At 43.5% G+C, this 27994-nt stretch overlaps 3 protein-coding genes across 4 annotated transcripts; 2 read left to right on the top strand and 1 right to left on the bottom strand.

The window, feature by feature from the left end:
* The first annotated feature begins 72 nt into the window (after window positions 1-72).
* LOC106547569 (uncharacterized) lies at window positions 73-14257 on the top strand. The gene is made up of 7 exons (XM_014064791.2): window positions 73-177; window positions 3900-4838; window positions 6117-7228; window positions 8019-8136; window positions 10203-10814; window positions 12633-12793; window positions 13924-14257. Exons 2-7 carry the CDS (start codon window positions 4235-4237, stop codon window positions 13930-13932), a joined length of 2616 nt encoding a protein of 871 aa, XP_013920266.2. The 5' UTR covers window positions 73-177; window positions 3900-4234; the 3' UTR covers window positions 13933-14257.
* A 3214-nt stretch (window positions 14258-17471) lies between these two features.
* LOC106538818 (uncharacterized) lies at window positions 17472-20846 on the top strand. Of its 2 annotated transcripts, XM_087727761.1 has the most exons (3): window positions 17472-17602; window positions 18903-18956; window positions 19742-20846. In XM_087727761.1, the coding sequence occupies exon 3, from the start codon at window positions 19786-19788 to the stop codon at window positions 20632-20634; it is 849 nt and encodes a 282-aa protein (XP_087583887.1). In that variant the 5' UTR covers window positions 17472-17602; window positions 18903-18956; window positions 19742-19785; the 3' UTR covers window positions 20635-20846. The 2 variants fall into 2 exon arrangements, with proteins under 2 accessions (XP_087583887.1, XP_087583886.1); XM_087727760.1 differs by lacking the exon at window positions 17472-17602 and having other exon boundaries at window positions 18184-18956.
* A 1292-nt stretch (window positions 20847-22138) lies between these two features.
* LOC148043034 (snake venom serine protease-like) lies at window positions 22139-27858 on the bottom strand. The gene is made up of 5 exons (XM_087727763.1): window positions 27731-27858; window positions 25179-25323; window positions 23905-24164; window positions 23249-23382; window positions 22139-22898 (listed from the first exon to the last, which is right to left on the bottom strand). Exons 1-5 carry the CDS (start codon window positions 27768-27770, stop codon window positions 22716-22718), a joined length of 762 nt encoding a protein of 253 aa, XP_087583889.1. The 5' UTR covers window positions 27771-27858; the 3' UTR covers window positions 22139-22715.
* Between the last annotated feature and the right edge of the window lie 136 nt (window positions 27859-27994).

The following is a 27994-nucleotide window of genomic DNA, read 5'->3' as shown; positions in this document are numbered from 1 at the left end:
AGGTAGCCTGGAGGGGAGAAACGCCAGCGCTGTGGAGCCCCGCCTTCCGGGATGATTGACGGGTGGAAAAAGCAATGGTCTTTCCCCGGTGGGGATCTCCCGGCTTTCCTATTGGCTCCCTCGGGCGAGTTCTGGGCCGAAGCTCCGCCTTCTCTTTCCTTGGTTCTTTAAGCGCAGGTAGGCGGTTTGGGGTGCAGGTAGGGAAGAGCAGCCGCCCTCCCCCCATCATCATCATCATTATCATCATTATCATGAGCGGCCATTCTTATCTTTGGGAAGAGGGAGAGGGCGGCGGCGGGTCCGGATGGGGATGGAGGGACCGCTTGGCCTTAACCGGGTCGGTGCTTGGCTTTGCCCTTCCTTCAAGAGCATCTCACCATCTCCTGTATAACGCCCGGAGACCCCCGTAAGCGGGGAGGGGGCTGAGGAAGCCAAAGGAAAGGAAGGAGGCAAAGAAGGACCGATGGAAACCCCATCTGGTGGGCTCTTCGGGGGTTTGGTCTGCAGGGATCGGAGCTGCCCCCGGGAGGGATCTAAACCCAGAGCGCCTGGGTCCCGCCTGCAGCTGAGTCCCCGAAACTGGTTCTTGATTTATTTCATAGCATTGATGTATAGTGTGTATGCTCCAGTGTATATACAATAATATATTGTGTGCTGATCTATCCATCCATCCATCCATCTCTATCTCTCTATCCCTATCTATCTATCTATCTATCTATCTATCTATCTATCTATCAATCTATCCATCCATCCCTATCTTTCTATATCTATCTATCCCTATCTAATCTATCCATCCATCCATCCCTATGTCTCTGTCTCTATCCATCCCTGTCTGTCTATCCATCCATCCCTATCTATCTCTATCTATCTATCTATCTATCTATCTATCTATCTATCTATCTATCTATCTCTATCCCTATCTCTCTATCCTTATCTATCTATCCATCCCATCCATCCAGTATGTATGTATATCTTTATGTATATGTATACACACACACACAAACACACTCACACATACACACTGCAAATCACTTCAGGCAAAACATAAAATGATAGCTCTCAACTGTAGGTTTTGCATGTACATTAACTATTAAAATAATAACTAAATCAAAATCTAGCTATACATACTTTAACTCTAACTATACATACATACATACATACATACATACATACATACATACACACACACACACACATACATACATACATACACATATATACATGTCTATGTGTATACAAGTTATGCACAATCCAATTTGCTGAAACCGCCACTAAATAGAAATTTTGCTCTTTAGATACTGTATATTTTTGTGTGTGAATACATGTAACCACAATCTGTTAAAATAACTAAGTCAAAAATTGGCTATACATATGTTACCTTTATGTATTTGTGTGAGCACATAGATACAATCACTGCAAGCAATTGCAACAATAACTAAATCAAATCCTCTTGAAAGGATACAGTAGCCAAGTCAAACCCCCCTCTCCCTCCTTCCCCCCCCCTCTCTCCTCTCTCTGTGTCATATGCACACCTACAGCATACATTGCACAGTCATTGCGAGTTAAACTGTTAAAAGGATAACTATGTCAAAAATTGGCTCCCTATACACTACAGATGCATATAAACTATCACTGAGGGTCAAACTATAAAAGAGAGATCTATAAGGCAAACATTGTGTGTGCAAGTAGAGAATAGACACCATCTACTGGAGATCATTTGGATTCTTGTTCTTTGGCTTAAAAGGTTCTTTACATGTGTGAATTTTAAAATATTTATGCTACTTTCTTCCTGAAAGCTTATTTTATTTACTGTGTTAATGTGTTAATTTTGTTCCAGGGAGATCAATCATGTATTGGGTATATCCATACATAGATATGCCTTTAAAATGAATGCAATATATTTAACCCGATTAGTTATAAACTTGGTAGTTCATTTCCACAACATGTAATGCTTAGATGGTTTTAATCTTCATTCTTTGCACACCAGGGAACCCTAGTGAGGTCAGTTTATGCTTTAATGCATTGGGTAAATCCTCTACCCCAACTTGTATGGCCTCAAGTCCAGCTGGATTCCTAGTGAATTGTGCGAGCACATCCATGCAATGTTCTTTGCAACTGAAGTAGTTTGCATTTCTTTTAATCTTGTCCAGACTACCTGGAAATCATTTGGTGTTTGATTCCAGACAACAGCATTCAGGTGCTGCCACCTGGTGATTTGGAAAAAAGCTTACTGTAATGCAATTTGCAGACTGAGAAAAAATAAAGTAAAATGACAAATCACTCCTGCATTGCTGCAGACAATATATCCAGTAAATGTTGTGTATGAGGAACCCTTTGCCTTTAGTACTTTAAGAATCAAGAAAAGAGTTGTTTCATTATTTAGGTTTAAATGTATACACAAACCAGTGTTAACTTCACAATACCACCCTTAGGTTGGTTAGGATGCGAAATAGCAATTAGCCCAACATAAGCAGTGTGTTTCACTTTCTTTTCTGATTATGATAAAACAATAGTGCTGCTGTATATCTGAGAATATATTTTGTGGAACAAAATCTGAATTTGTTTTCATGAAAATATGCCAGAGGACTGGAATTGCTTAAGTTTGGAACCGGGCTGTTAAAATGCACGTTTGAGGATTAACGTGCATTTTAACAACCCAGTTCCAAATTTATAATACATGTTCGGTCACAGTTGAGCAAACACACAGTAGGGTCCAGCTGCCATTCCATACAGGTGTACATGTAGATAAAGCTGATTAAAAGCAAGAACTATTTATATTGTTGGGCTATGAGGCAATATTTTAGAATAGAAGAGAAAATTATTCATTTTAAAATGTAATAAACGATCTAGTGCCTATTGACTTTTATTACTCACTAGCCGATAACCCGGGGGTTGCCCGGGTATTTATTTATAGGGGGAAAATGTCTGGACCAAACGTAATTTCTAATGTTGGATTTTCCCCCTTACGAGAGGGAGCTCCCTTGTGGAGTACTGTGAAGCCATTACCATGACAACTCCACTGCACTGTACAGTAGAAGCCATTTTACGACAGTACAGTAGAAGCCATTTAAAGGCATAACAGTCTGCATCTTAATAGAACACACACTCTGAGGGTGTTATGGGTGTCTTATCCTCACAATATTTTTCTCCAGAGAGTAAGTCATCTGTGTACTAAGTTTGATTGTAATCGTTTGAGGCTTTCCAGAGTTATGCTGGAACGCACAAATACACACACACATATGTATATGTGAATGTACTATGTATGTATGTGTATATACATATACATACATGCATACATACATACATATATGATGCCCTGGATTGTGTGTTTTCTAATCTGTTCACCTGTTCAGATGTTACCATGATGTTCTAGAATGTGGGGCAGTGAATAAAAACAAGTAATCTCCTGATATGGAAGCAGTTTTAGTTCTGTTATATTGTTGGGGGGTGGTGGGGTGTTGTATACAAAGGATTCCTTATTTTTCTAACCAAATGCAAGCCTTTGTGCATCATACAAGCTGAATATGGTAGTAGACATACCTGGAAAAAACATCACTTATTCTTGGAATGGTCATCCCCATATCTCTGTTGATCTTACTTCTATCTTGAGCCAATCGTTTTTCTCGCGGCCTGGCTTGCTTCACAGAACTGATGCGAGGCAAACGGACAACACATTAAACATGCCCTGGGCTGCTTGGGAAAAATGTGTGATATAAATATTTAGTCTTTTGTTTTTTTTGGCACGAACGTCCAGGATTTTTCCAGGATTTGACCAAACTGTCTCCTCCAATAAACAGAGGAGTTAGTTAAAAGGAGAGAGGGGTTTTATACAGTATAAAAGATCAACTATTTTTTCTGATTTAAACATTGGCTTTTGAAACCTGGCTTTTCTTCCACAGGAGATGCAGGATTCTGCCTTCTCTCGTGAGCTGTGACTTACCCTGTCTTAATACTTCTGCAACCGACCCAAGTGGGAAGATGTAGCTATGCGGCTGTTCAGAGTTTAGATTCCTAGATTTGGAAGTTTCTTAATCTACACTCTGCGTAAATGACACACAAGAGGAGAATCAAGGACTATCTGCAAGGCAGTTCCAGCACAGAAATCGGGAAATCTGAAATTCAGAGCTTTTACATGTCCTTCCTTGCATCTGTATTGTTTGCGTTTGGATTTCTGTGGGCCTGATCTCTGCCATATAACCTGCCAACGACACATTTCAGGTTTCCCTTGGTAGAAATGAGGCGGGATAGACCACAAGAACGGGCAGCTAGCTGGCCAGCAGAACACATCAAGGTGCTCCTTGCCCTCTGGACGGAGGCAGCGGTCACTCATGATCTTAGCTCCCATGGGAGGAACCGTGCTGTCTATGATGGCATTTCTCAGCGTCTTGCCGAAATGGGCATTTATCGGACCGGGGACCAATGCCGTGAAAAAATGAAAGGCTTGAAAGTGGCTTACCGCAAGGCTAAGGAAAATAACTCTGTGGGGCGTCCGCCTATCAAATGTCCCTTCTATGATGAAATTGACCAGATAATGACACAGTATATAAACTGTAGGCCCGGTTTTTCCTCTGAGGCTGGTGAAGGGTCCAGCGTCACTGCGGACAGACAGGAAGGCCTCTCCATCTCCGAGCCCTGGGGGACCCAATCCAGCATCTCTGAGCGTTGGGCGACCCAGGCCTCTGGGCATTGGCTGTCCCAGACAGCTGCCTCCGAAAGCCAAGGGACCGACGAATTCAGCTACACCCAGGCAGAGACTCATGATGCTTTTGGCGAGATCCAAGTCATCCCGGTTCAGGTGAAGGAAGAGGAATCAGAAGATGAAATCTCACCTGAGCTGGGTAAACTGCTTGTTCATGTCTCCTGGGGAATGTGTCAGTGCAAACCCTCTAGAATAGGATACTTTAGGAGAGGCAGGGGTGAAACCTATCTCTGAATATTCTGTTAGTTGTTTTATGAAATGTTTACCGTATTTTTTGGAGACACACCGGAGCATAAGACCCAGGCTTTGAAGAGGCAAATTTTTAAAAAAGTTTTTGCACTCTGCAAACCTTCCAAAAATGGCCTGTTTTTCATGAAAACAGGCCTGTTTTTTTCCCCCAAATAGGCATGAATAGTCTTTAGGGGGCTTGCAGAGTGCTCCTGGGGGGGGGGGGGCAAAACAAGCAAAAAACGGCCCATTTTTTTCGCAAAAATGGCCAATTTTTTTCACAAAAATGGCCAATTTTTTTTTAAAAAGGGCATGGATAGCCTTTAGGAAGTTTGTAGAGTGCTCCTGGGGGCTGGGGGGAGGGGTAAAATTGAGCAAAAAACTGAGTTTTGCTCATTTCCGTCCTCCCCAGCCCCCAGGAGCTCTCTAAAAGCTTCCTAGAGTATCTGCACCGCCATTTTGGTGAAGGGGCGAGGTTTTGGGAGGCAAAAAATTGCTGTATTCAGTGTATAAGACACACCAGATTTTCAGCCTCTTTTTTTTGAGGGAAAAAGCTGCGTCTTATACTCTGAAAAATATGAGGTTTTTAGTTTCAAAACCTTATTGGACTTTTGGTTTAAATGTTTACATGTACTCCACTAGAAACACAACGTTCTTTTCCTGGAAATGCATATACCATATTTTTTGGACTATAAGACACACCGGTGTATAAAATGCACCAAGATTTCAAAGAGGATAGTCAGGGGAAAAAGGGTTTGTGCTCCCCGGCCCCCGGGAGCACTCTGCAAGCTTCAGCAGGGCTCGGGGAAGGCAAAAATGCCCCCATTTTTTCCCCAAAATGGGAGCATTTTCCCTTTCCCCAGCCCTGCTGAAGCCTGCAGAGTGCTTCCGGGGGGTGGGGGAAGGCAAAAATGGCCCGTTTTTCACAAAAATGGGATGCAGGAGTGAGGCTTCGAGAGGCCAAAAATAGCTGTATTCGGTGTATAAGATGCACCAACATTTCCACGCTCCTTTGGGTGGCGGGGGGGGGGAGGTGCATCTTATACTCTGAAAAATACCGTAATTCTCTATAGCAGGCCAACTTCTACTGGTTGTTTTTAATTTATTTATATACTCAGACGGACAACATCATAGAGTAACCTTCAGACTTACACACGTATATGTCTGTTCCCTATTCCTTACTTTATAGATGTGGCCTCTCCCATGCTAATGGAGATCCAACCTCCACGCAGGCAGCTCATCTCCATGCTTGACCAACGTCCCCATCTTCGAACTCGGAAACAGAAGGTGCAGGGGGATGGGCAGACGAGGGGCGCTGGCCCAAAGTGCGGCCGTTCACTTCCGACGGAGCTGCAGAGAATGCAGAAGCAGGTTGCCATCCAAGCCGAGGAGAAACAGAGTTTAGCAGAGTTCATCCAGCACGACAAGGAGATGCGACAGGAGGATAGGGAGTTCCAAGCCCAGCTCTTTGAGAAACTTTTCCAGAAACAAACGGAGCTGGTCCAGGCGCTAACTCAACGATCTCCGGCCAGTCCTAGTTCTCCTGACTGCCCTCATCCGTTGCAGGCCTTGCAGATGTCCGCGAAGAACGGGGCAGGAGCAGCCGCCGCGGGGCCTAGCTCATCCCTACAGGCTTTATTAGAACAGATAATGCAGTCCGACCTCCCAGGCAAGAGTCTAAATAGAGTTGCAGTGAAAGAAGCCCTCGGGGGGAGAGTTAAGGTGCCACCTGAAGTGCAGTATTGGACGGCTGAAGAGATACTGAGGTGGCTCTTGTCTCAGCAGCCTCCTGCAGACCACTGCCAGGAGATGCTGTCTGGACCAAGGCTCCCTTTCCCTGTGGGGCACCTGGGATTAACAGGGAAGGGTGACAACTCAGAGGCCCATCTCTCCCTTTTGAACCCCTTATGCGATTCATACCAGAGTTCTCAGCAACAAGGCAGGGACCAGCTCCGCAGCAAGGCCCAACATCTGTGCGCCAGCAATTGCGCTAAAGCGCTTGAAACAGATGTAGACTTAGAGACCCGCCGACAGTCGTTCAGGCAGTTCCATTATCAGGAGGCCCAGGGGCTCCAGGAAGCGTACAGGGGCCTGTGGCGGCTTTCCCACCAGTGGTTAAGGCCAGAAGCGCGTAGCAAAGAGCAAATTATGGAGCTGCTGGTGGTGGAGCAGTTCCTGAACATACTCCCTGAAGAGATCCAGACCTTGGTACGTGAATGCCAGCCAGAAAACGGCAAGGAAGCTGTGGCCCTGGCAGAGAGATTCCAGCTCCATTTCGAGTCCAAGAGGCAACGGGACCAAGTAAGACCATGCTGAGGGTGATTTCTGCTTTGGGGGTTGGAGATAGGATTAAGGAGGAGTGAGGAAACAAAAAAGGCATTTTTCCTCCCCACACACGTTTCTCCTTGACTGAGAGACTTTATATGTGGAATCTCGGAATTGCTGTTGTTATTAGCAAAAGTTTTGTCGTTTTTCAGCCGAAGGTGAGCTTTAACGACAATGGAACAACAAGAAACACTGCAGGAAGAGGCAGACATTTCCTGAAAGACGCACTTAAATTCGTTTGAGCCTTTCTGCTTTAGTGGAAGCTGAATGGCTACTCAAAATTTTCTAGACAGTGGAAAATGAATCTGCTTTTTTTTTAAAAAAAAAAGTTAACATTCTTATAGCAATAGCATTTAGACTAATATACCATTTTACAGTGCTTTTATAGCCCTCTCTAAGTGGTTTACAGAGTCAGCCTTTTGCCCACCAACAATCTGGTTCCTCATTTTACCCACCTCAGAAGGATGGAAGGCTGAGTCAACCTTGAACTTGGTGAGATTCGATCTGGCGAACTGCAACTAGCAGTCAGCTAAAGAAGCCTGCAGTGCTACTTACGGGTATAAATTGTCGGATTCTGACCCATATTTTCACGTGACTGCAGCAGGAGTCAGTTTTGAAGGAGGTTTAGGATGAGGCCACAAGCAGCGAGTTCAAAAATGCTTGTATTTATCCTCAGCTCACAAATGATACATCCTTACCTCTTTGGTAAAGATTTTTATTATTTTTTAGAAGTGATAAACACAAGAGTGGCATTCTTATTTTTCAGGTACGCGTTACCTCGGATAACATGGTGGCAGATTCCCCTCCAGAAGACTTGAATGAGAATCAGAGACAATCCTGCATAAAAGACAGTCGAGAAAATCCCAGGAAGGTTGGCTTACTAGGTACATTGAATCTTTGGTGTCACAGATTTGTTTCTTTGTCTTTTGAGGATCACTTTCTATTGTTTTCATTTGTGTTAGTACGTATCCTCTTCGATTTTTTTCATCCTCTCTGTTTATACTTGCCTGCCATTAAGCAGCTTTACCCACTCTTAACTCTCTTTAACAGGGGTGGGCTTCAAAAGTTTTAGCAAGGAGTTCTCTGCCCGGTTGCTGGGTGGGCGTAGCCATGGTGGGTGTGGCCTAGTCGGCCTCCTGCACCACGGTGATGGTGGGGGCATTTTGGCCCTCCCTGGGCTCCGGAGGCTTTCCTCGAGCTTCCGGGAGGGCAAAAACAGCCTCCCCAGGCTCTGGAGGCCGGAAACAGGCCTGAACTTCCGGTAGGCCTGTTTTTCACCCTCCCTGAGCCTTCACGCGCGACCTGCACTTCCCTGCATCCAAAACGGGCTGTGTGGGGACTCCTGGGAGGGGAGGGGTGGGTGGGGCCAGCCAGGAGTGGGATTTGGGGGTTCTCCAAACTGCACAGAATCTTAGCTAGAGGATCTCCCGAACCCCTGCAAACCCACAGCAGCCCACCCCTACATTTTTATCCTCTCTGGACAATTGCTGTCATTCCTTGGTCAATACAATCAAACAAACAAGAATTTTTAGCAATATGCTTCTTAGCTTAGTGACTAGCAAATTAGCAAACTCTGTTGGAAGGAAAAAACTGGCCAAGGGAGTGATTGGGGTCATCAGAGAAAGCAAGGAGGTGAAGCGTTTGCTGAAGAGAGATGTCACAGGCCTCCCAGATTCAGCTTATGGCCCTCATTCACATGTCATGGCCGGTTGACTTCACTTGACAGTATATTTGTAAAGACACTCTGAATGGTAATTCTCAGATCAATGCCAGGATTGGGTGAAATCAAAAAGGCATTTTGCTGAATTATCAACTGCTAAGGAAGGCTTCCTAAAATCTAATTCACTTCTGGAGGGTTAGGGATAGTACAGAGAGAAGGCAAAAAACAGAATAGATGATTTCAAATTAATTTAGATTACTTTACAAGCATATGCATGAGCTCTATTAAGGAATTCCATATTGGGTTAACCTTCAGCAAGCCAACCTATCTTGATTTCTTGAGGTTTTTGAGAATAATTCGATTTATATGCCGCCCTTCTCCCAAGGACTCAGGGCGGCATACAACATTAAAAGAAACACATACTACAAAAGTTAAAAAGAAATTAAATAGGATATCCCCCAAACCCAATTAAAATTAACAATGACACATTTTTTTAAAAGAATTCAAATTCAAATTAACAATAATCAATACTTTGATTTGTTTTGTTCAGGCCAGGCTGGTTTGCTGGAAAAGCCAACATTTTAGGGTGTGTCGGAAGGACCGGAGGTCGGGGATTATAGGAAGCTCCTGGGACAGCTCATTCCAGAGGGAAGGCGCTCCCACAGAGAAGGCTCTCCCCCTGGGGGTCACCAGTCGACACTGTCTGGCCGACGGCACCCTGAGGAGGCCAACTCTGTGGGATCGCACTGGACGATGGGAGGCTACCGGTGGCAGTAGGTGGTCTCGCAGGTACCCTGGGCCTAAGCCATGGGGCGCTTTAAAGGTCATAATTAGTACCTTGAATCGCACCCGGAAGACAACCGGCAACCAGTGCAGGCCGTCTAAAAGGGGTGTAACATGGGAGTACCTGGGTGCCCCCATGACAACCCGCGCAGCCACATTCTGGACCAGTTGAAGCTTCCGGGTGCTCTTCTAGGGCAGCCCCATGATTTCTTAAGGAGGTCTTCGGCTGACCTGCAAAAAGAGGAATAATTGTGATCCCTCTCAAAGTTTTTATGAAAGGAAGATTATCAAGCACCTTTCATATTCTAATATTCATCCTTGCAGCTAAAACAAAAAGCCTGTTTAGCAAGGGAGGATATACTCTCTTAAGAAGTGAGTGGAATCCCACCATCTATGGGCCTGGAACCCAAGTCTTATGAATCCCAGCCGAGGGCCTTAACCACGAGCCCATCTGTTATTTTTGTATCTTGGCAGGTCTCTCAAGATAAACTTATTCTCCATCTTCAGGTACCGAAACACATCTCCAGCTGAGGAAGAGAGCCAGATCAGATCCGAGGGAGCAGATTGTGCCCAAACAGGATGGAGAACATGGTGCGGCGGCAGCCAAGCAGATGAAGTTGAACAGTAGCGTAGAAGAGCAAGACATGGCTGAAACTAGGAAGGAAGCCCCAAAAACGCCCACCTCTGTGCCAGGGAAGCGAGCGGGGAAAGCGAAAGGGCGGGGAAGATCTGTTCCCAGTTATATCGCGACTGGGGAAAGCCAGGCGGAGGGGGAAGCTAAGACGAAAGGCGGTGGCCGAGTTTCAGAAGCCGCGAACGGGATTCTGCACGAGCAGAAAGCATCGGCTAGTCTTGGGGCGTCTCAGTTGGCTTTTGACAAGGACGCAACCGTGTCCAGCCCCCAACCCGCCCACGATGGTCACGGGTCTCCTGACGTAGACAGACCTTCCTTTAGTGACAGCATTGACATTTTACTGGATTCTCCCTGGAGTGGAAATGGCAGTGGTGACACAGCCCAAGACGGGGGCCCCGGTTCCAGGATGCTACCCCGCTGTGTGGGCTGCACCATGTTGAAGGCTGAGTTGGATACAGTCCGCGAGGAGCTCCAATTAACCCAAGGTAACTCTGGGGCCATAAACAAGGAGGGCCTCTTTACCAGGGTGACATCAATTTCCTTTTTTGGGGGGCGGGGGTCAAAAGTTTTATTTCTTTTAAAACAAACATTTCATCATTCCTCAATCAATAAGACATCGAAGTACAATTTTTTGTATGTCAAAATAATTCTAGTTTACCACCAAATTCTTGTCTAGCCTAATGCATACCCCTCCCTCCCTCCACCCTCCCCCCCAACCGCCTCCTCCTTCCCCCCCCCCCCCCCGACTTCCCAGAACCCGTACACAGTATGGATTTTTAACAAACACAGTCTAAAATCTATTGAAAAAAAGAAATAAAGAAATTAATGACATTCTACATTGACCTTAGCTTCTTCTTGCTGAACTAACTTTAAACAATTTAAATCATTTCTGATCTTAAGCATAGGCTAACTGGAATTTCTTGGTCCCGTATTTATTTTGTATATAGTCAATCCATTTTTTCCAGTCTCGTTTATATCTCTCATTTGAGTGATCTTTAATATATGCCGATATTTTAGCCATCTCGGCTAAGTTTGTAACTTTAGTTGTAGGCAAGTCTTCCTTCTTCCAGTATTGCGCCACCAACAGTCTTGCTGCCGTTATTAGGTGCCGTTAAATTTCCTTTATGTCCTTCATGTGTTACTTGCGAGGATTTGTATCTTGCCAGTATATCTGTATGAGTGCCTTGCCTTTTAATATTTGTTTATTGCTGACCACAACACAATACATAAATCACTTCAATCTTTCCCAGAATAATTGCTTGGCTGTTAATTAAGTCTAAGGTAAAGGTAAAGGTTCCCCTCGCACATATGTGCTAGTTGTTCCCGACTCTAGGGGGCGGTGCTCATCTCCGTTTCAAAGCCGAAAAGCTAGCACTGTCTGAAGATGTCTCCGTGGTCATGTGGCCGGCATGACTAAACGCTGAAGGCGCATGGACCATTGTTACCTTCCCGCCAAAGGTGGTTCCTATTTTTCTACTTGCGAAGAGCCGAGGTGGCGCAGTGGTTAGGGTGCAGTACTGCAGGCCACTTCAGCTGACTCTTATCTGCAGTTCAGCGGTTCTAATCTAACCGGCTCAAGGTTGACTCAGCCTTCCATCCTTCCGAGGTGGGTGAAATGAGGACCCAGACTGTGGGGGCGATATGCTGACCCTGTAAACCGCTTAGAGAGGGCTGAAAGCCCTATGAAGCGGTATATAAGTCTAACTGCTATTGCTATTGCTACTTTTTATGTGCTTTCGAACTGCTAGGTTGGCAGAAGCTGCGACAAGTAACAGGAGCTCACTCCGCTATGTGGCGCTAGGAATTCAAACTGCCGACCTTTCTGATGGACACGCTCAGCGTCTTAGCCACTGAGCCACCGCGTCCCTTAATTAAGTCTATTTGTCATTGAAAACAGCATTCCCCCATAGCCAATCTCACTTTTCATTTTGTTATAATATAAGAGCACTCACCAGGAAAGTATAGTGTTGATAATTCGGTAGGGAGTTCTTAATTGGCATCCTAGCTAAAGCAACCTTAAATAAGTATTTCATTTAGAAAGGTAAGGTATCAACGAAAAAATGAGAATTAAAATGAACACAGCTTAAAGGCACCGGTAAAGAACTTGATGAAGGGGCTAAAGATGGAATCAGGATTGGCAACAAATACTTGGGCTAGTTTATAAAGTAAACTAAGGTAAAAAGACATATCTCAAGATATTTATTAAGATGGAAAGAACGAAGGTGCCAACTGCTAAGAAAGGGGGGGGGGTGTTGCAGCATTTTGTGACACTTATTTCCTATTTGTCGTTTGTTTATATGCAGCTTCTACACTGTATGGGTTGAGTGGCACCTCTTTTCAGGACTTATCAGAGGCTCTTGGCACAGTTGTACGGGTCCTGAGCAACACAAACTCTTTGCCAGGAACAAACACACCCCAAAACATTGCTGAAATCCCTAGTAGGCCAGCATGGCGAGAAAGAAACGTAAGTCTCTCCCCACTTTGCTACTGTTTGTGTGCAAGGCCCGTTTTCTTTCATATTCCATAGGTTTCGTTTTCCTTTCTTTGAAAACGGGGCTACTCTCCCATCTCTTATTGAGTACAGTTAAAACAGACTCTGGTAGAATTTACAGTTTTCCCATTAATCCAAACCAGTTGCCTGTTTGCCAATGTGATATTATGGAAAGTTCTGCTCTTCAATTAGGGAAGATCTACATTGCAGTGTCATTGCAAATCTGGATTACTGTAGATCAGGGGTGTCACACTCAAAGCCCGCTGGGTGCTTTAATCTGGCCTGCGGGGCTGGCCTGGAAATATCAAAGGACCGGCCTGCGGTGCCTCTGCCGGCCAAAATGGCCCTCGTTTTGGCTGGCAGAATGCTGCTGGAGGCTGGGGAGGCTGAAAACGGGCTGCACAGAGACTATGCAGGGGCCTCCATGTGCCCCGTTTTGGCCGGCAGGGTGCTGCAGGAGACGTCCATCCCGTCCCCCCACCCACTCCTTCCCCCTGCAGAGAAGAACTACAATGCTGATCCATCCCTCAAAGAAATCCAGCTTGACACCCTGCTGTAGGTGGCTTCCATGGTGTCTGGTAGAAATGACAGTCTTGGAACGGAGAGCTAAAGTTCCATTTTTAACAAAATTTAGTAGGTGAGACTCTAAAAACCTAACCAGATGGAAGATATTTTGAACATCACACAGGATATGGAGGTGCTAGTAAAGAATTACTGTATTTCTACAGGTATGGGAAGATTTCCCATAGGAATTTTTAAAAAAAATTGATGGGCCATTTGATGAATAGTTTTCTACCTCCATTAACTAATGTAATGCATCCAAATACGTGGTTTTCCATTTTCGTTTAATGTTTCCCATTATATGTAAACAAAAGTGAGCAACATCTGCTTATCTGACATTTTTCTTCCAATCTATCATCTTAATTCAGGAAATTTCATTTTATGAATGAATCTCTTTTTTCTGAATGAAATATCTGGCCTTGGTTCGAAATCGCTAGCCACTTTTGTTTTAAATTGTTTGCCATGCGTTCATTCTCTGAATAGAATATAAAATGCTTAAAATATTTCCATCCAATACTAATCATGTTATCTCTTTCCTGTAGCATCTCTGAATCCTTGCATGGGCCGAATGTACCCTCCCAAATCAAGAAATTCAGCAGCAATATTAGAAGCGCCTGATTTAAAAGGAGAGTGAAAAGCACCCTTTGCTCTTGATTGCCTGAGACTTACAACTTATCCCTGCCCGTGATTCCCTCTCCCTTCCCCATCCTGTTGGATTGCTTAGACTACAGCAGGCTCTGATCCAGAGGCTCTTTCCCTGCTATGGTGCAAATGTTGTCATTCCTTTACCCTTGGTTTTTTTCCCCCCCTTTTATACTGTAGTAATCTCTTTCTTCCCTTTCCTGCTTGAGTTTAAATAAAGCAACTGGGAATGATTGACTGTACCCTTTATGGGCAATAAACAGCATGTGCATTGACCCAATTAGCACAGAAGTCTGCAAACAGAAAGCCTCCTTTGAATCCACAAGAAATCAAAGCTCCTGTTTTGGAAAGCAAGCAATGGTTTTGGAAGGAATGGTTAGCCCGATACAGGCCTTGAGTATTCTAGATCCAGCTTGCTTTCATGATGAACATTATATTCTCTCTTAATATATTCATGAGTACAATAATCACAGCCTAACATCAACTGTATAAGTGAAAATAGTGTTGATCAGCAGAAGAAGAATATTATCACCATCTACAAAACAGGAACTTTTTTTGTAAGAAATGTAAAGTTTATTTTCTAAATAACTTAGAATACTTGACACTGGAGAGAATGGAAAAGATAAACTAAGGGGAAATTAATATTTTCTCTCCCTCTCCCCCTCTCTCTCTCTATCACACACACACACACACAAACATACTCCTTGACTTATAACCATTTGATTAGTGATTGCTTGAAGTTACAACTGCATTGAAAAAAGTGACTTAGGATGCATCCTCACACTTAACAACCATTACAGCCTTCCTATATGTACATGATAAAAAGTTGGGTAACCTTGGCATGTCTTTTTAAGGCTGTCAGAATGTCCTGGGATCATGGGATCATTATTTGTGACTTCCCCAGACAGCTTCCAACAAGCAAAGTGAATACATTTTACTTAACTACAATGATTCATTTAAAAAGTCATAAACAGCAAATATTCTGTCCCCAATTGTAGTTGTAAGGCAAGGATTCCCTATATACATATAAAGATTTCATTATAATGGAAGAAGTTAATCACTGTCCATATGCTCAGAACAAATGCTACTTACATTATGTACTTTATGCCAGATTAGATCATTTGGTTCTTGGCTCTAAAGAATCTTCCTCATGTTCAGTTACTGGGAGTATCAGATGTGGGAGGTTTTCTCCTAGCCTACAATTTAACATTCTCAAGTTGAGGCAGGAGGGAGGAAGAGAAGAAGCAGGAGCTGAAGTTGGAATCAATTACAGTGTCCCCTCATTCAAAACTGTTGAAAAGACAAATGAAAATGTATTAAGTGGACTAGTTCGGAAGAGGTTTGCCACAATTAAAGCAACATCAGTTAATCTACAACACAAGTCACACAGCTCCAGAGATCTACTTGAAACTTAAGCATACCTAAGGTCAACTGAGTTTTCTCTTCACATAAAAAGAAAAGTCAGTAGTGTCTTCAATATTTTTATTGCAAGCACACAAAATTTGTGGGGCACTTTACATTACCAAGGCACCCGTTCTGTAAAATGTTTGGCAATTGGCCTATTAGGCGAAACCCTCTCCTTTTCAAGTTTGATTTGACCACCAATTTAATCAATCCTCCAAAGAGATCTGGAAAGCAGTACCTTGAACAAGGCAAAAGATTTACAATGTTTATTCTTTCTGGAGAGGGACAGAATGCAAAATAAAACACCGCATTCTCAGTTTATAGTGCTTTTTCATGCTTCTTAGTATGCAACATTTTTTTAAGTGCTTGCCCTTTCCTTTGGCCAGTGGATGTTGCAATATGGCCTAACAAAAGAGTTCCCCTTTGATTAGTATGACCACTGTTTATTCAATTCACTTAATTTACTAAGCTTGCCAGGCACAGACCTCAAAGAAAACATTGAAATTAATGGGCTGGTTTGAGGGTCAATGTGCGGTCCGCAGCTTCCACCCACAACTACAGATAGTCCTCAACTTACAGCAGTTCATTTACTGACCGTTCAAAGTTACAACGGCACTGAAAAAAGTGACTTGACCGTTCTTCACAGTTGTGACCTTTGCAGCATCCCCATGATCAAAATTCAGACACTCGACAACTGGTTCATATTTATGACGGTTGCTGTGTCCCGAGGTCACGTGATGACCTTCTGACAAGCAAAGTCCATGGGGAAACTAGATTCGCTTAACAACCGGGTTACTCACTTATCAACCGCAGGGATTCACTTGACAACAGAGGCATGAAAGGTCGTAAAATGGCTCGAAACTCACTTGACAAATGTCTCACTTAAGCAACAGAAATTTTGGGCTCTGTTGTGGTCCTCAGTCAAGGACTGCCTGGATAGAAAAGCTCAGCTCATTCCTTGGCACTTATGCACTCCTTTGAGTCCTTTGTTTTCCCCCTGTGGATTTTATTAGTCCTTATGGGAGACTATTTATCAACGTTTAAATGAGAAGAGGTTTCACAACAACACCAGGAGTGTTCAAGAGTTTTCAGTGATATACACAGGCGTTTGATACATGAGAGACAAAGGCTACCATCCAGATCCTAGAATAGAATAAAATAGAATAGAAGAAGAATAGAATGGAAGAAGACTAGAGTTAGAATAGAAAAAGAGTAGAGTTAGAATAGAATAAGAGTAGAATAGTATAGAATAAGGATAGGATAGAATAGAATAAGAATAGAATAAGAGTAGTTAGAATAGAATAAGAGTAGAATAGAATAGAATAAGTGTAGAATAAAAGGATAGAATTAGAATAGAATAAGAATAGAATAAGAGTAGAGTTAGAATAGAATAAGAGTAGAGTAGAATAGGATAGAATAGAATAGAATAATAATAGAATAATAATAGAATAAGATTAGAATAGAAGAATAGGATAGAATAAGGATAGAATAAGAATAGAATAAGAGTAGAATAGAATAATGATAGAATAGAATAAGAATAGAATAGAATAAGAGTAGAGTTAGAATAGAATAAAAGTAGAGTAGAATAGGATAGAATAAGGATAGAATAGAATAAGAATAGAATAGAATAAGTAGAGTTAGAATAGAATAAGAGTAGAGTAGAGTAGAGTAGAATAGGATAAAATAAGAATAGAATAAGGATATAATAGAATAAGAATAGAATAGAATAAGAGTAGAGTTAGAATAGAATAATAGAGTCAGAATAGAATAATAGAATAGAATAGAATAAGATTAGAGTTAGAATAGAATACGAGTAGAATAGAATAAGTAGAGTTAGAATAGAATAAGAATAGAGTAGAATAGAATAGAATAGTTGGAAGGGACCTTGCACCTCCAACCTTTGTTTTGTTTTTTCTAAACTTGTCGCCTAACGCGGCTGCCTATCAAAACACGCTACCATTTCGGTCTACGGTTGATCATCCTCGGAAGCAGTTTCTCAATGACGCACCGACGGCTCCCACTGGGAGGGGAGGGGAACGACTCTTCTACCCTTTATAGGTCTACTTTCTCCGGCTTTAAACCGTCAACGTCCCTCGCGACTGGGCCGGAAGCAATCGGGAGGAACTTCCGGTAGCGGGTTCGAAGCGACTGAAAGCGGGCCTGGCTTTGGCGCAGGTAGGTTGGCGGTGGCGGCGATGTCCGCTCTTCTCGGTTGGCGGGGCAACCACCCCTCGGCCCAGGGAGGCGGCGAATCTGAACGAAGGCGGCGCTCTCCCTTCCCTCGCCTCCCGCGCGAGGAGCCGGGATGCTATAAAGCCCCCGAGGCCTGCTGGGGCGCTTACCCGGCCTCCTCGCGAGCGAGCGGGGGGGGGGGGGGAGGCCATTTCCCTTCCATTTCTCCTCCCTGGCGATTTTTGAGATTGCGGCTCCTGAGAGAGGAAAGCTGGTTTGCGACCATCCTGTGGCGGAAAGCAAAAGGTTTCCTGCGGGCTCTGAATTTAGCATGGTGGGGAATGGGGAAGACACGGAAATCCCTTTGGATCTCGGCTGCCAAGTGTTTCTAAGGAAAACGTCGGGCCTTGGGGGGTGGTGGTTAACGGTTGCCTCCAAGTATGGGTGGGCCCTGTCCCTCTTCCTCCCATTTCCCCCCCCCCTTCCAAATTTTAAATGAATAAAATACATAAACAAATGTTATTTATTTCAGTACAGGTAGTCCTCAACTTACAACAGTTCATTTAGTGACCAAAGTTACAACAGCACTGGAAAAAAAGGGACCTGGGATTGGGTTTTTTCACAGTGAAGATCTTTGTGGCATCCCCAGGATCATTGTAGTCAAAATTCAATGACACTAGGCCACTAGGTTCATACTTATGACTGTCGCAGCATCCTGGGGTCATGTGATTCCCATTTTGCAACCTTCTGGCCAGCAAAATCAATATGGGGGGGGGGCAGATTCACTTAACAGCCAGGTTACTAACTTATCAACTGCAGAGATTCACTAAACAACTGTGGTGAGAAATGTGGTAAAATGGGGCAAAATTCACTTAAGAGATGTCTCACTTAACCACTGAAATGCTGGTCGTAATTGTGGCCGTAAGTCAAGGACTACCTGTACTGTATCTTGGGAGCTGTAAGGATATGCCACTTTGGGGAGTTTTTGAATTCTTGGAGGAATTCAATCATACATACATACATACATACATACATACATACATACATACATACATACATACATAACAAAAAGGCAGCCATTCTGCAAAGAGCATGTTATGTGGAGTTGTGTGTATTCCACTCTGTGAAGAAAGGCAAGTTATAAAATTATACGATTGTGCATACTTGTAATTTCCCCCCTTTGGTGCCTAGTTGGCCCCTGGAGAATCAGATGTTTTGTGAAGTGACAAGGAAAGAAGTCTCATTGGCTGTCATTTGTTCCCAAGTGTGTGTTTACATGTCGCTTTGCTTTTTTAAAATACAGATTAAAGGGAGGCCGATATAGTGAAGCAGCAGTAATCCACACCAGTAGAAAAATGTAAGTACCTACAAAGAAGAATAGTCTGTTTTCAGCAGTTTTACAGTGTCTAGACCAGTGGTAGTCAACCTGGTCCCTACCACCCACTAGTGGGCGTTCCAGCTTTCATGGTGGGCGGTAGGGGTTTGCTATAACTCTGCTTCATAAATTTTATAAAGTAAAGTTACTTCCCTACTTTATAAATCACCATTAATATGGAACCGGTGGGCGGTTAGAAAATTTTACTACTAACAGAGATACAAAGTGGGCGGTAGGTATAAAAAGGTTGATTACCCCTGGTCTAGACTATAATTGTACACCTAACATGACTACTCACAGAATATTTGTCTTCATTAGCAACAGTTATTCCAAGAACTCTTCATTATTTTGTTTTCTTTTCCTTGTTAGCATCTTAACTAGAAGTGCTAGGAATTCCCTGGGGTTCAGATCAGGAAACCCAGCAGATACTACTGCCAGTTCGCTTATGTGTGTGCAGGCGCAGTACAATTAAAATTGTTCTGTGCATGCGCAGAACTAAAAAACAAAATGAACCAGGGAACCGGTTCAGGGGTGTGGCAGGCCTGGGTCGCTGCCGGTTCCAGCAACCCAGGTCGCCAAATCACTATTGCCTCTGCCAAACCAGTAGGAACCCACCACTGGTCTACATCTTTCCTTGGGTACTTGTTGGCCACATTTCTGAGCCCAATTCTACTCATTATTTGATGAATGTCTACACAGAAGTCTTTAGAGTTAATCTTGAATTTTTACCACAATTTTTTCTCTCTTTTTGACATCTCTTATTATAGAACTTTCCCAGCAGAAAAAAAAAAGCTGCAACGCCTGGGGAAGAATGGCCAGTGAGATTCAAGAACCATTCCTGGATAGCTCCTGTTCTGGCGCTGCGGAAGATAGGGAATCAGAGGGTGACATTATAACTAAACATCAGGACTCGGATAGCGATCAGAGCGGGCCGAAGACGGTTGCCAAATGTTTGAGTGAGGATGCTGAACCTTTGGAAATGCCAGCAGAGCCTGCTGATCCATGCCAGGTCACAAAAATGAAAGTGAAACAGGAAGAGGGGCCAAAGACTGAGGCAGCCTTGGTGCCTCCTCCTGTGGAGGTAGCTGTCGCTGTCCCAGTGCCACCCTTGAACGAAGGGAAGGGAGCAAAACGGATGATGGAAGATGATGCTGAAGCCTTTAAAGAAATGCCTGATGTCTGCCAGGAAGCCAGAGAGCCAAGAAGGGCTATGCTGCTGCCTGACCTCTTTGGAGAAGCCCAGGAAGCACACAGCAGTTTGGATGTCAGCCGGGCGGGAGGCTGCACAAAGGTGGAGCAGGCTATTCCGTGCTTGTCCAACATGGTCTCAGAAAATAAGCGCAAACGCTTTCGGGGTTTCGCCTATAAAGAGACTGAAGGTCCCCAAGTGGCTTATGAGCGGCTCCAGGAGTTGTTGTTCCAGTGGTTGAAACCAGAGGCCCACAGCAAAGAGGAAATAGTTGAGCAGCTAGTCCTCGAGCAGTTCCTGAACCTCCTCCCCGAGGATGTCCAGAAATGGGTCCGGGAACGTCATCCAGAAAACGGGGATGAAGCTGTCGCCCTGGCAGAAGACTACCAGTTTCTGCATCCTGAGCCCGGACGGCAGCCCTATCCGGAGAGAGCAAGGCAGCGGGCTTCAGCCAGAAGTTGGCTGCGCTGAAGTCTCAGGAACAGACGGGCAGGAAGGGCTATTTGTAAGGGAAGGGACCCTTAGGGGTAGAAAGTCTGGTTGGTTGATGGCTACCCTGCTCAGAGATTTGCTATGGCTCAAAGCTAAAGAGACATGATGATTTTGGGCAGCTATTGTATTCCTTGTACACCACGTTCTGGGTGATGCTTTGCATGACAATAAAAGGCTGATCTATTCCAAAATGTACTTCCTCATATTCAGCTTTTAAACACCGTCAGTAATGTCACAAACCTTTTCTAGTGGTTTTCAAAGTCTGAGAGTCTCGGAAGGATTGAAAGACTTCTGTAACAGGTCTTGGGCTGTGGTTTCAACCATCATTTAGCCTATATTGTGAAAACAATGTATAAGAATCATGCATTAGTTAGAAGAGGGGTGTCAAACCTGGGGCCTTTGCACAGCTACTTTTCAGACAGCAGAGTTCTGGCTTGGACTGGATTACAATTATGTGGCCTCAAGTAAGTGACTAATCTGGATAGAAAACAAGCAACATCCTATGTTAATTCTACAGTTTAATGCCAGATTTTACATACTGTAGGTCCATTTAATCTACAATCAACTATAATTGACAACCATTTCTATTCACTATCCTAGAAGTTTACCTCTGCTGTTAGATCTTGTATTATGTTATTTATGCTATTGCATTTTTATTAGTTGAATAATAACAATATAATAGTATGAATAGCTTATCTGTCCAGAGAAGCAATTTACTATTAAACAATGGGGAATACATTTAGAAATAAAAAGTTTAGTGGAATATGAAGAATAAGTAATACATGTTTGCCAGTAATATGTGGTAGAAGAGATAGGAAAATAGTTATAATAAAGAACTGGAAAGAAAGAACAGAAGGAAGAAAAATGCATCTTGAGCCTGTGTCACGACCACCACCAGCTCTCTGAAGTCAAACATCATTGATGCGTCCTTCACTGAAACCGAGTTTGACACCCCTGGGTTAGAAGCTTGCCCTATCTTATGGGCAGGAGTTGCCTCTTAAACAAGTAGATGGGGTTGAGTTGATCACCAGCCTGCCTCTGATGGCAGATTTGGGGAGGGGAAAACATTTTTTGAAGTAAAGGATAGCATTTGAATTCTGGAGGCCAGGATTAAAAATTGTTTCAATTTAGATGTTATTAAAATTACATTAGTAAGTTAATATGGTCCTTCCCCATGTCACCAAATAACTGGCAACCAGGAATGGCTTTTAGCAATAGCAATAGCACTTATACGCCACTTCATAGTGCTGCTACAACCCTCTCTTAAGTGGTTTGATAGTGGCTTCCTGACACACATGAACCGAAGCAATTGTGAGCTACACCATTTTTCAGAATTTTTATTTTTCAATTTCCCACTCTGGTTAGTATCCTATCCACATAATACCCAGTGAAGAACTTTTTTCAGCTTTTAAGCCTAGTTGGCCAAATGCTGCCATTCCTTTACGAAGAGTGTCAAAACTGAAGGATCAGAAAACAAGTGAGAGACAATTTATAAGATTTTATTAGGGTTGATACTTGAGAATTTACATGAAAACATGATTCTGAAAAGATTCTATTTTGTGGTTGGGAAGTAGGGATTAGTCGGGGATCCTTTTAGGCAACAATGGGATTCGCGTATATATGGATATGTTCATGACTCCATATGAGCGTATTATAAATGTCGACAATATTCAATAGAAGACAATATTCTAGCACTGATGATGTTACCTAGCTGGGTAATGAAACGTGCAAGAAAACTAGCATCAAGGACCCCACTGTCCCAGAAGTGGACAGAAATTGAAAGATGTTTAGAGATTAAAATATTTGGAAAGGTCATTTTAGAGTCAGAAAATTTTGCACCTCACCCTAAAACAGGCCTCCATTTTACTGAGATTATTTTATACTGAGGTTTAACTGGGACATGATTCCTGCAGCACTATTTTGAGTATTACTTACTCCAAAGGCAGCCTCATTGAGTCTAGAAAAAGCTCACTGCCTGGGAATATTTTCCAAAGTAGTTGGATACGATTGGGGATATAGAAGGCATGTACTAATGCATTACATTTTCTCCTTTTTATCTTTCAAAAATTGTCATTGGGGCAAATCACGCTTGTATTTCCTGCAATAATGTCCTGGATCCATTCAAGATAATCGAAGACCTTGGTGTAGACGCCAGGCTCAAAAGGTTGGGCACAAGGAAAGTGCCCCCAAGATACAATGCCATGGATTTGTCCATAACAGATGAGGGGTCCTCCAGAATCACCCTGTTAAGAAAAACCAAACATGGAACATCACTTTACTATCTATGAATGGGAAGAGTTGCAAATGGTTCCCTCTTCCATTGTCCATTCTTTATATAACCTCAAATGTTTCACTTCGGTGTTCCCCAATCCAGGATCCTTCTACAATTTAACTCCTAGGGTTTCCTCCACCAGCATCACCACCACTATTGAGAAGTCTGGAAATCCAGACACCTAGAAAGCACTGGAGTTAGAAAAAGCTGTAACTTGGTATGTATGTTTCTACAAGATCCCTTCAAGACTGGACCTCTTATCATAACTTTGAAAACCGGCATCGTATCTTTAGAAGTCTCTCTTTGAAGGGATCATCTTACCTTACATGAATCTTTTTCTCCCTCCGGTTCACCTGCACACAATATGTTGCCTGACAACCCTGGGTAAGCTGCTTGACACATCTCATTATGGAGTATGTTAATGTTAACACAATGAGGGACTTTGGGATAAGTCACTGAAAAAATAAAAAATAGGCAAAGTTACATAGTTCCACTATAGAATGCTTTAAATAAACCTGATTCTAAAAAGTAGTTTTTGTTTTTGCTATAGAGTATGCCAGTTCCTTATTTATTTATTTCATTCCGAGGACCTTGTGGGCGTGGAACTGATGAAGAAATGGAAACTTAGAGAACCCCGTTGCCCATCCCCATCCCAATCTCTTCATGGGTATCATCAGACATAGTGAGACCCCAAAAATGTTTGATGTTACTCTGTTTCCCTGAAAATAAGACCTCCCCAGATAATAAGCCCAATTGGGCTTTTGATCACATGCGCTAAAATAAACCCTCCCCAAGAATATTGCAACACAGCAGCAGCCATGAGGTGACCACGCTCACCGCCTCCTGCATCTCAAAAATAATAAGACCTCCCGGAAAATAAGGCCACGCGCTTATTTTGGGCGTCAAAAGAAAATAAGTCCCTGTCTTATTTTCGGGGAAACATGGTAATAGCTTTGGCTGAGACGGAGAATCCCTACCTTCAGGTGATGTGATTGTGCCCCAGCCCATAACACTGCAAATTGAGCCCACACCGGGAGGGCTGGAGGGCAAGCTGAGAGGCGCGATGTGTTCACTAATGTTAACAGAACTGTTCAGCCTGATCAACATGATGTCCTGGCTCCATTGGGTACAGTTCTTGGTATTGAGACAACACAACTTCTCCTTCGGAACTCTTATCTGCTCATCCTCATTGTGTACATGTATGTTATGCACACCAAGCCTTATCTGGATATCTTCCCTACAAGAAAAACAACAAAAATAGCAATAGCAATAGCAATAGCAGTAGACTTATATACCGCTTCATAGGCCTTTCAGGCCTCTCTAAGCGGTTTACAGAGAGTCAGCATATTGCCCCCAACAATCTGGGTCCTCATTTTACCCACCTCGGAAGGATGGAAGGCTGAGTCAACCCTGAGCCGGTGAGATTTGAACCGCTGACCTGCTGATCTAGCAGTAGCCTGCAGTGCTGCATTTAACCACTGCGCCACCTTGGCTCTTAGAAAGTTAAGGAGTCCGTGTGATTATGGTACTCATGATTTTGCATTGCACACATCCTTTCTCAACCCAACCTATCTCAAAGGATCGTGGGATAGATAAAGTCGAACACAAGATCTGGATAGTGCCCACTCTGCTCTTGTTTTGCATGGCTGTGAAGACATGATGCCTCGCCCAGGCCTTTGGCAAGGGACAGAGAAGCCCCTCGCTTCATCACGGTTTTATCTTTTATGCTTTTTTAAAATTTATTTTGGAATTGCAAACCCTCAGAGTCAGGCGGCATGTACTTTATATATTCTAGTAGGTTGTACAGTCAGTCGGATATTTAGGCTGGATTTGTCATTTTTATCCACCTATCGAGTCCTTCCCAAGGACATGGGGTAGGTAAATGTTGTGCTTCCATGGCATTAATGGGATTGTCACAGGATGTAAGCTGTTCCAAGTAAAGCTCCCTTTTGCAATTGACTGTGTTGATTTTGTCAATGCCGATGGTGTTCAGGTAATGATCCAGATATTATTGTTGTTCTTGTTATTATATCCCAGGAAAAAAAGAAAAGATATAAATGCTATGGTGAAGAAGGACATTCTAAATATAAACAGCATTGCTCAAGATACGAATATGAGGAGCAGTAGCAGCAGAAGACTCATTCAAAATGCACAGAGAGATCACTAAAATTAGCAGAAACATTATTTTTTAAAAATCTGGACATCTAAGCACGATCTCCCTCAACCCTTCCACATTCTGTCATGCCCTCACCTGTTGCAGTGGGCAGCGGTGAGCACCCATTCGTTGGTGAGCAAGGTCCCAGCGCAGAAAGCCCCTTTAGAGTTATACAAGAGTACAAGGAAAGGATGTTCTCTTTTGTTACATTCAAAACCTCCAACGATGTCCGTAATAGGGGCTGCAAAGAAATCAAGAAAGTTCACTAGTTGGCCGTGGAGTAGAACAGAAATGGCTTTTATTAGTAGTGTTTCTATCAGTACACTAATTTTGGAGGAGCGCAGAAGACTGTGAGACACGCAGCAGCAAACCTGTTGAATAAAATGGAGTATTTGCAAATCATCTACATGCCTATACCTATATAGGTAAACTACCTGTGAATCGTTAAGTGATTAATATGTGTATGTACTGTACTGTATGTATGTCTGTATATGTGTAAGTGTACATCAGAGATGAGATCCTACCGGTTCGGACTGGTTCAGCCGAACTGGTAGTAACTTGGCGGCCTGGGTAGTTGGAAACAGCAGCGACCCAGCCTCCCATGCCCCCGAACTCATTTTCTTGGCGGGGCATAGGCGCTGCCATCTTGGTTTTTTTAGTACGGTGCATGCGCATATAATGCGCATCAATTACGCTTGAGAGAGAGAAGGGCACACATGCATGTCCCTGAGCAAACCGGAAGTAGCAGCAGCCGGAAACCACCTCTGGTGTATATATGTCTATAACAATAGTACTTAGTGCTTCATAGTGCCTTACACCCCCCCTTTAACCAGTTTACAGAGTCAGCCTCTTGCCCCCAACAATTTGGGTCCTCATTTTACCCACCTGGGAAGGATGGAAGGCTGAGTCAACCTGGAGCCTGGTGTCAGGCGTGCCTCCTTCAGTAACCAAGACAGAAAACTCCCAACTCCATTGTTTATGGAATTAAAAAATACTTTGACTGGTTATGAAAAGATAGCAGCGAAAGTAAAGCAAGATCTGAGCCAGAAAGGCACGAACCTATACATGTGAAACATTTACTCAGCCCCCTCCCTCTAACAACCCCACCCACATTGTCCAATCTGAAACTCCCATAGGCGTCATGTGGGTTGCATCTCCAGAAAGCTTCATCAGGTTGGTATGCAGGACGGTTGGCCTTGACCAGGTCCAAACATCGGCCACCAGCATGCGCAGAAGATGGTGGGAAGACATCTCCCTTTTCCGTATCAACTCCTGTCCCATTTATTCCCATCCCAAATACCAGCCCCCCACCCTCCCCGTTTCTATGGCAGCCGAAAGCAAGTAAGCAAAGCAGATGCTGACACCTGGTGAGATTCGAATTGCCAAATTGCTGGCAATTTGTGTCCTGCAGTACTGCATTCCAACCACTGCTCTTTACACTAGAGTAAACCAAACCTAAATAAATCACAGGATGGAACAATTCAAGGTGTATGAGTGAAATGAGGAGCTATACCTGCGGGAGTGGTGTTTACCATGCTGCTGCCCCAGCTGATTTGTTAGATTTCATCATAGGCCAGGTGTGTCAAGCTCAATTTCATTGAGGGCTACATCGGGGTTGTGTTTCACCTTGGAGGGTGTGTGTGTGTGCGCGCGTGTGTGTGTCCATGGTAGGCATGCAGTGGTGGGATTCAAATTTTTTTACTAGGATAAAGTTTACCCCTCAGTTATTTTTGTTAGGTATAATTACTGATTGTACAGTTGTAGAGATTAACCTGATTTTGCATTTAATAACCGCAGCAAGACTGTTGGTGGAGCAATACTGGAAGAAGGAAGATTTGCCTACTTCTCAAGAATGGACACTGAAAATAACAAACCTAGCAGAGATGGCTAAAATATCTGCATATCTTAAGGACCATTCAAACGAGAGATATAAACTGGAGTGGAAAAGATGGATTGATTATACTCAAAATAAATACGGGACTAAGAAATTTCAGATAGCTTATGACTAACGAAACCAGGAATGATATAAATTGTTTAGAGCTAGCCTAGCAAGGAGGAGTTAAAGCTCAAGGGAAAGATGTTATTAACTTTTTTTTCTTTTTAAACTTATTTTAGAATGTTTTTGTTAAAGATTTATACCCTGTATTGGTTCTGGGAAGTCCGGGGGGGGGGAGGTTGGGGGAGTTTGGGGGGGGGGGAGGGAAGTAAATATTTGTAAAAGTTTGTTTTTTAAAATTTTCATTAATTTTTTTTTTTTTTTACTACCGGTTGTGTGCGTGCAGCAGAGGAAGGATACTGCAAAATCCCCATTTCCTCCCGATCAGCTGGGACTTGAGAGGCAGAGAATAGATGGGGGCGAGGCCAGCCAGAGGTGGTATTTACTAGTTCTCCAAACTACTCAAAATTTCCGCTACTGGTTCTCCAGAACTGGTCAGAACCTGCTGAATACCACCTCTGACAAACAGCAATGGTCTTCTCTCTTTGCGCCAACTGTGCCTTCTCCCCCCCCCCCCCCACTCTCTACCTGTAACCTGCTTGTACATCTCGAGTTAATAATTTCGTTCCGGTTTACTCATGTAACTGGAGGTTTAAACCAAAAAAGACACCTAAAGCTCCTCCACCCTTTGCTCCATTGTCCAGGCTCTTACCGTAATGAAGATATACTAGCAGGTGTGCAAGCAGTGCCATAGCGTCCACTCTATGTGGCAAAACTGTTTGCTTGGACTTTAGAAATTTGGCCAGAATGCACAGTTCAAAATATTTGATCAAGTGCTCTTGTTCTCTGCCTCTCTAGGACGGAAGGAAAACAGATTTTTTTTTCTAACTGGGAGTGTTTTTAAGGCTCAAAAAGCCAGGGCAGTTAGACCATAACAAGGCAACTGCCCTACCCACCCCTCACTGATCAATTTGTC

Source organism: Thamnophis sirtalis, unplaced genomic scaffold (assembly GCF_051295495.1).
Source record: "Thamnophis sirtalis isolate CommonGarterSnake01/CBP01778 unplaced genomic scaffold, rThaSir2_p1.2 scaffold_13, whole genome shotgun sequence".
NCBI classification, from domain to species: Eukaryota; Metazoa; Chordata; class Lepidosauria; order Squamata; family Natricidae; genus Thamnophis; species Thamnophis sirtalis.
The sequence above is the reverse complement of the archived record's forward strand: the minus strand, read 5'-3'. Positions and strand labels throughout refer to the sequence as shown.

Coding starts and splice junctions, on each gene's coding strand:
- LOC106547569 (XM_014064791.2), top strand. CDS start 4,235: ATGAGGCGGGATAGACCACAAGAACGGGCAGCTAGCTGGCCAGCAGAA. Junction 8,137..10,202: donor CAGGAAGGTTGGCTTACTAG/GTACATTGAATC, acceptor CTCCATCTTCAG/GTACCGAAACACATCTCCAG. Junction 10,815..12,632: donor GGAGCTCCAATTAACCCAAG/GTAACTCTGGGG, acceptor GTTTATATGCAG/CTTCTACACTGTATGGGTTG.
- LOC106538818 (XM_087727761.1), top strand. CDS start 19,786: ATGGCCAGTGAGATTCAAGAACCATTCCTGGATAGCTCCTGTTCTGGC.
- LOC148043034 (XM_087727763.1), bottom strand. CDS start 27,770: ATGGCACTGCTTGCACACCTGCTAGTATATCTTCATTACG. Junction 24,165..25,178: donor ACCGCTGCCCACTGCAACAG/GTGAGGGCATGA, acceptor TTTTTCTTGTAG/GGAAGATATCCAGATAAGGC. Junction 23,383..23,904: donor CACAATCACATCACCTGAAG/GTAGGGATTCTC, acceptor TTATTTTTTCAG/TGACTTATCCCAAAGTCCCT.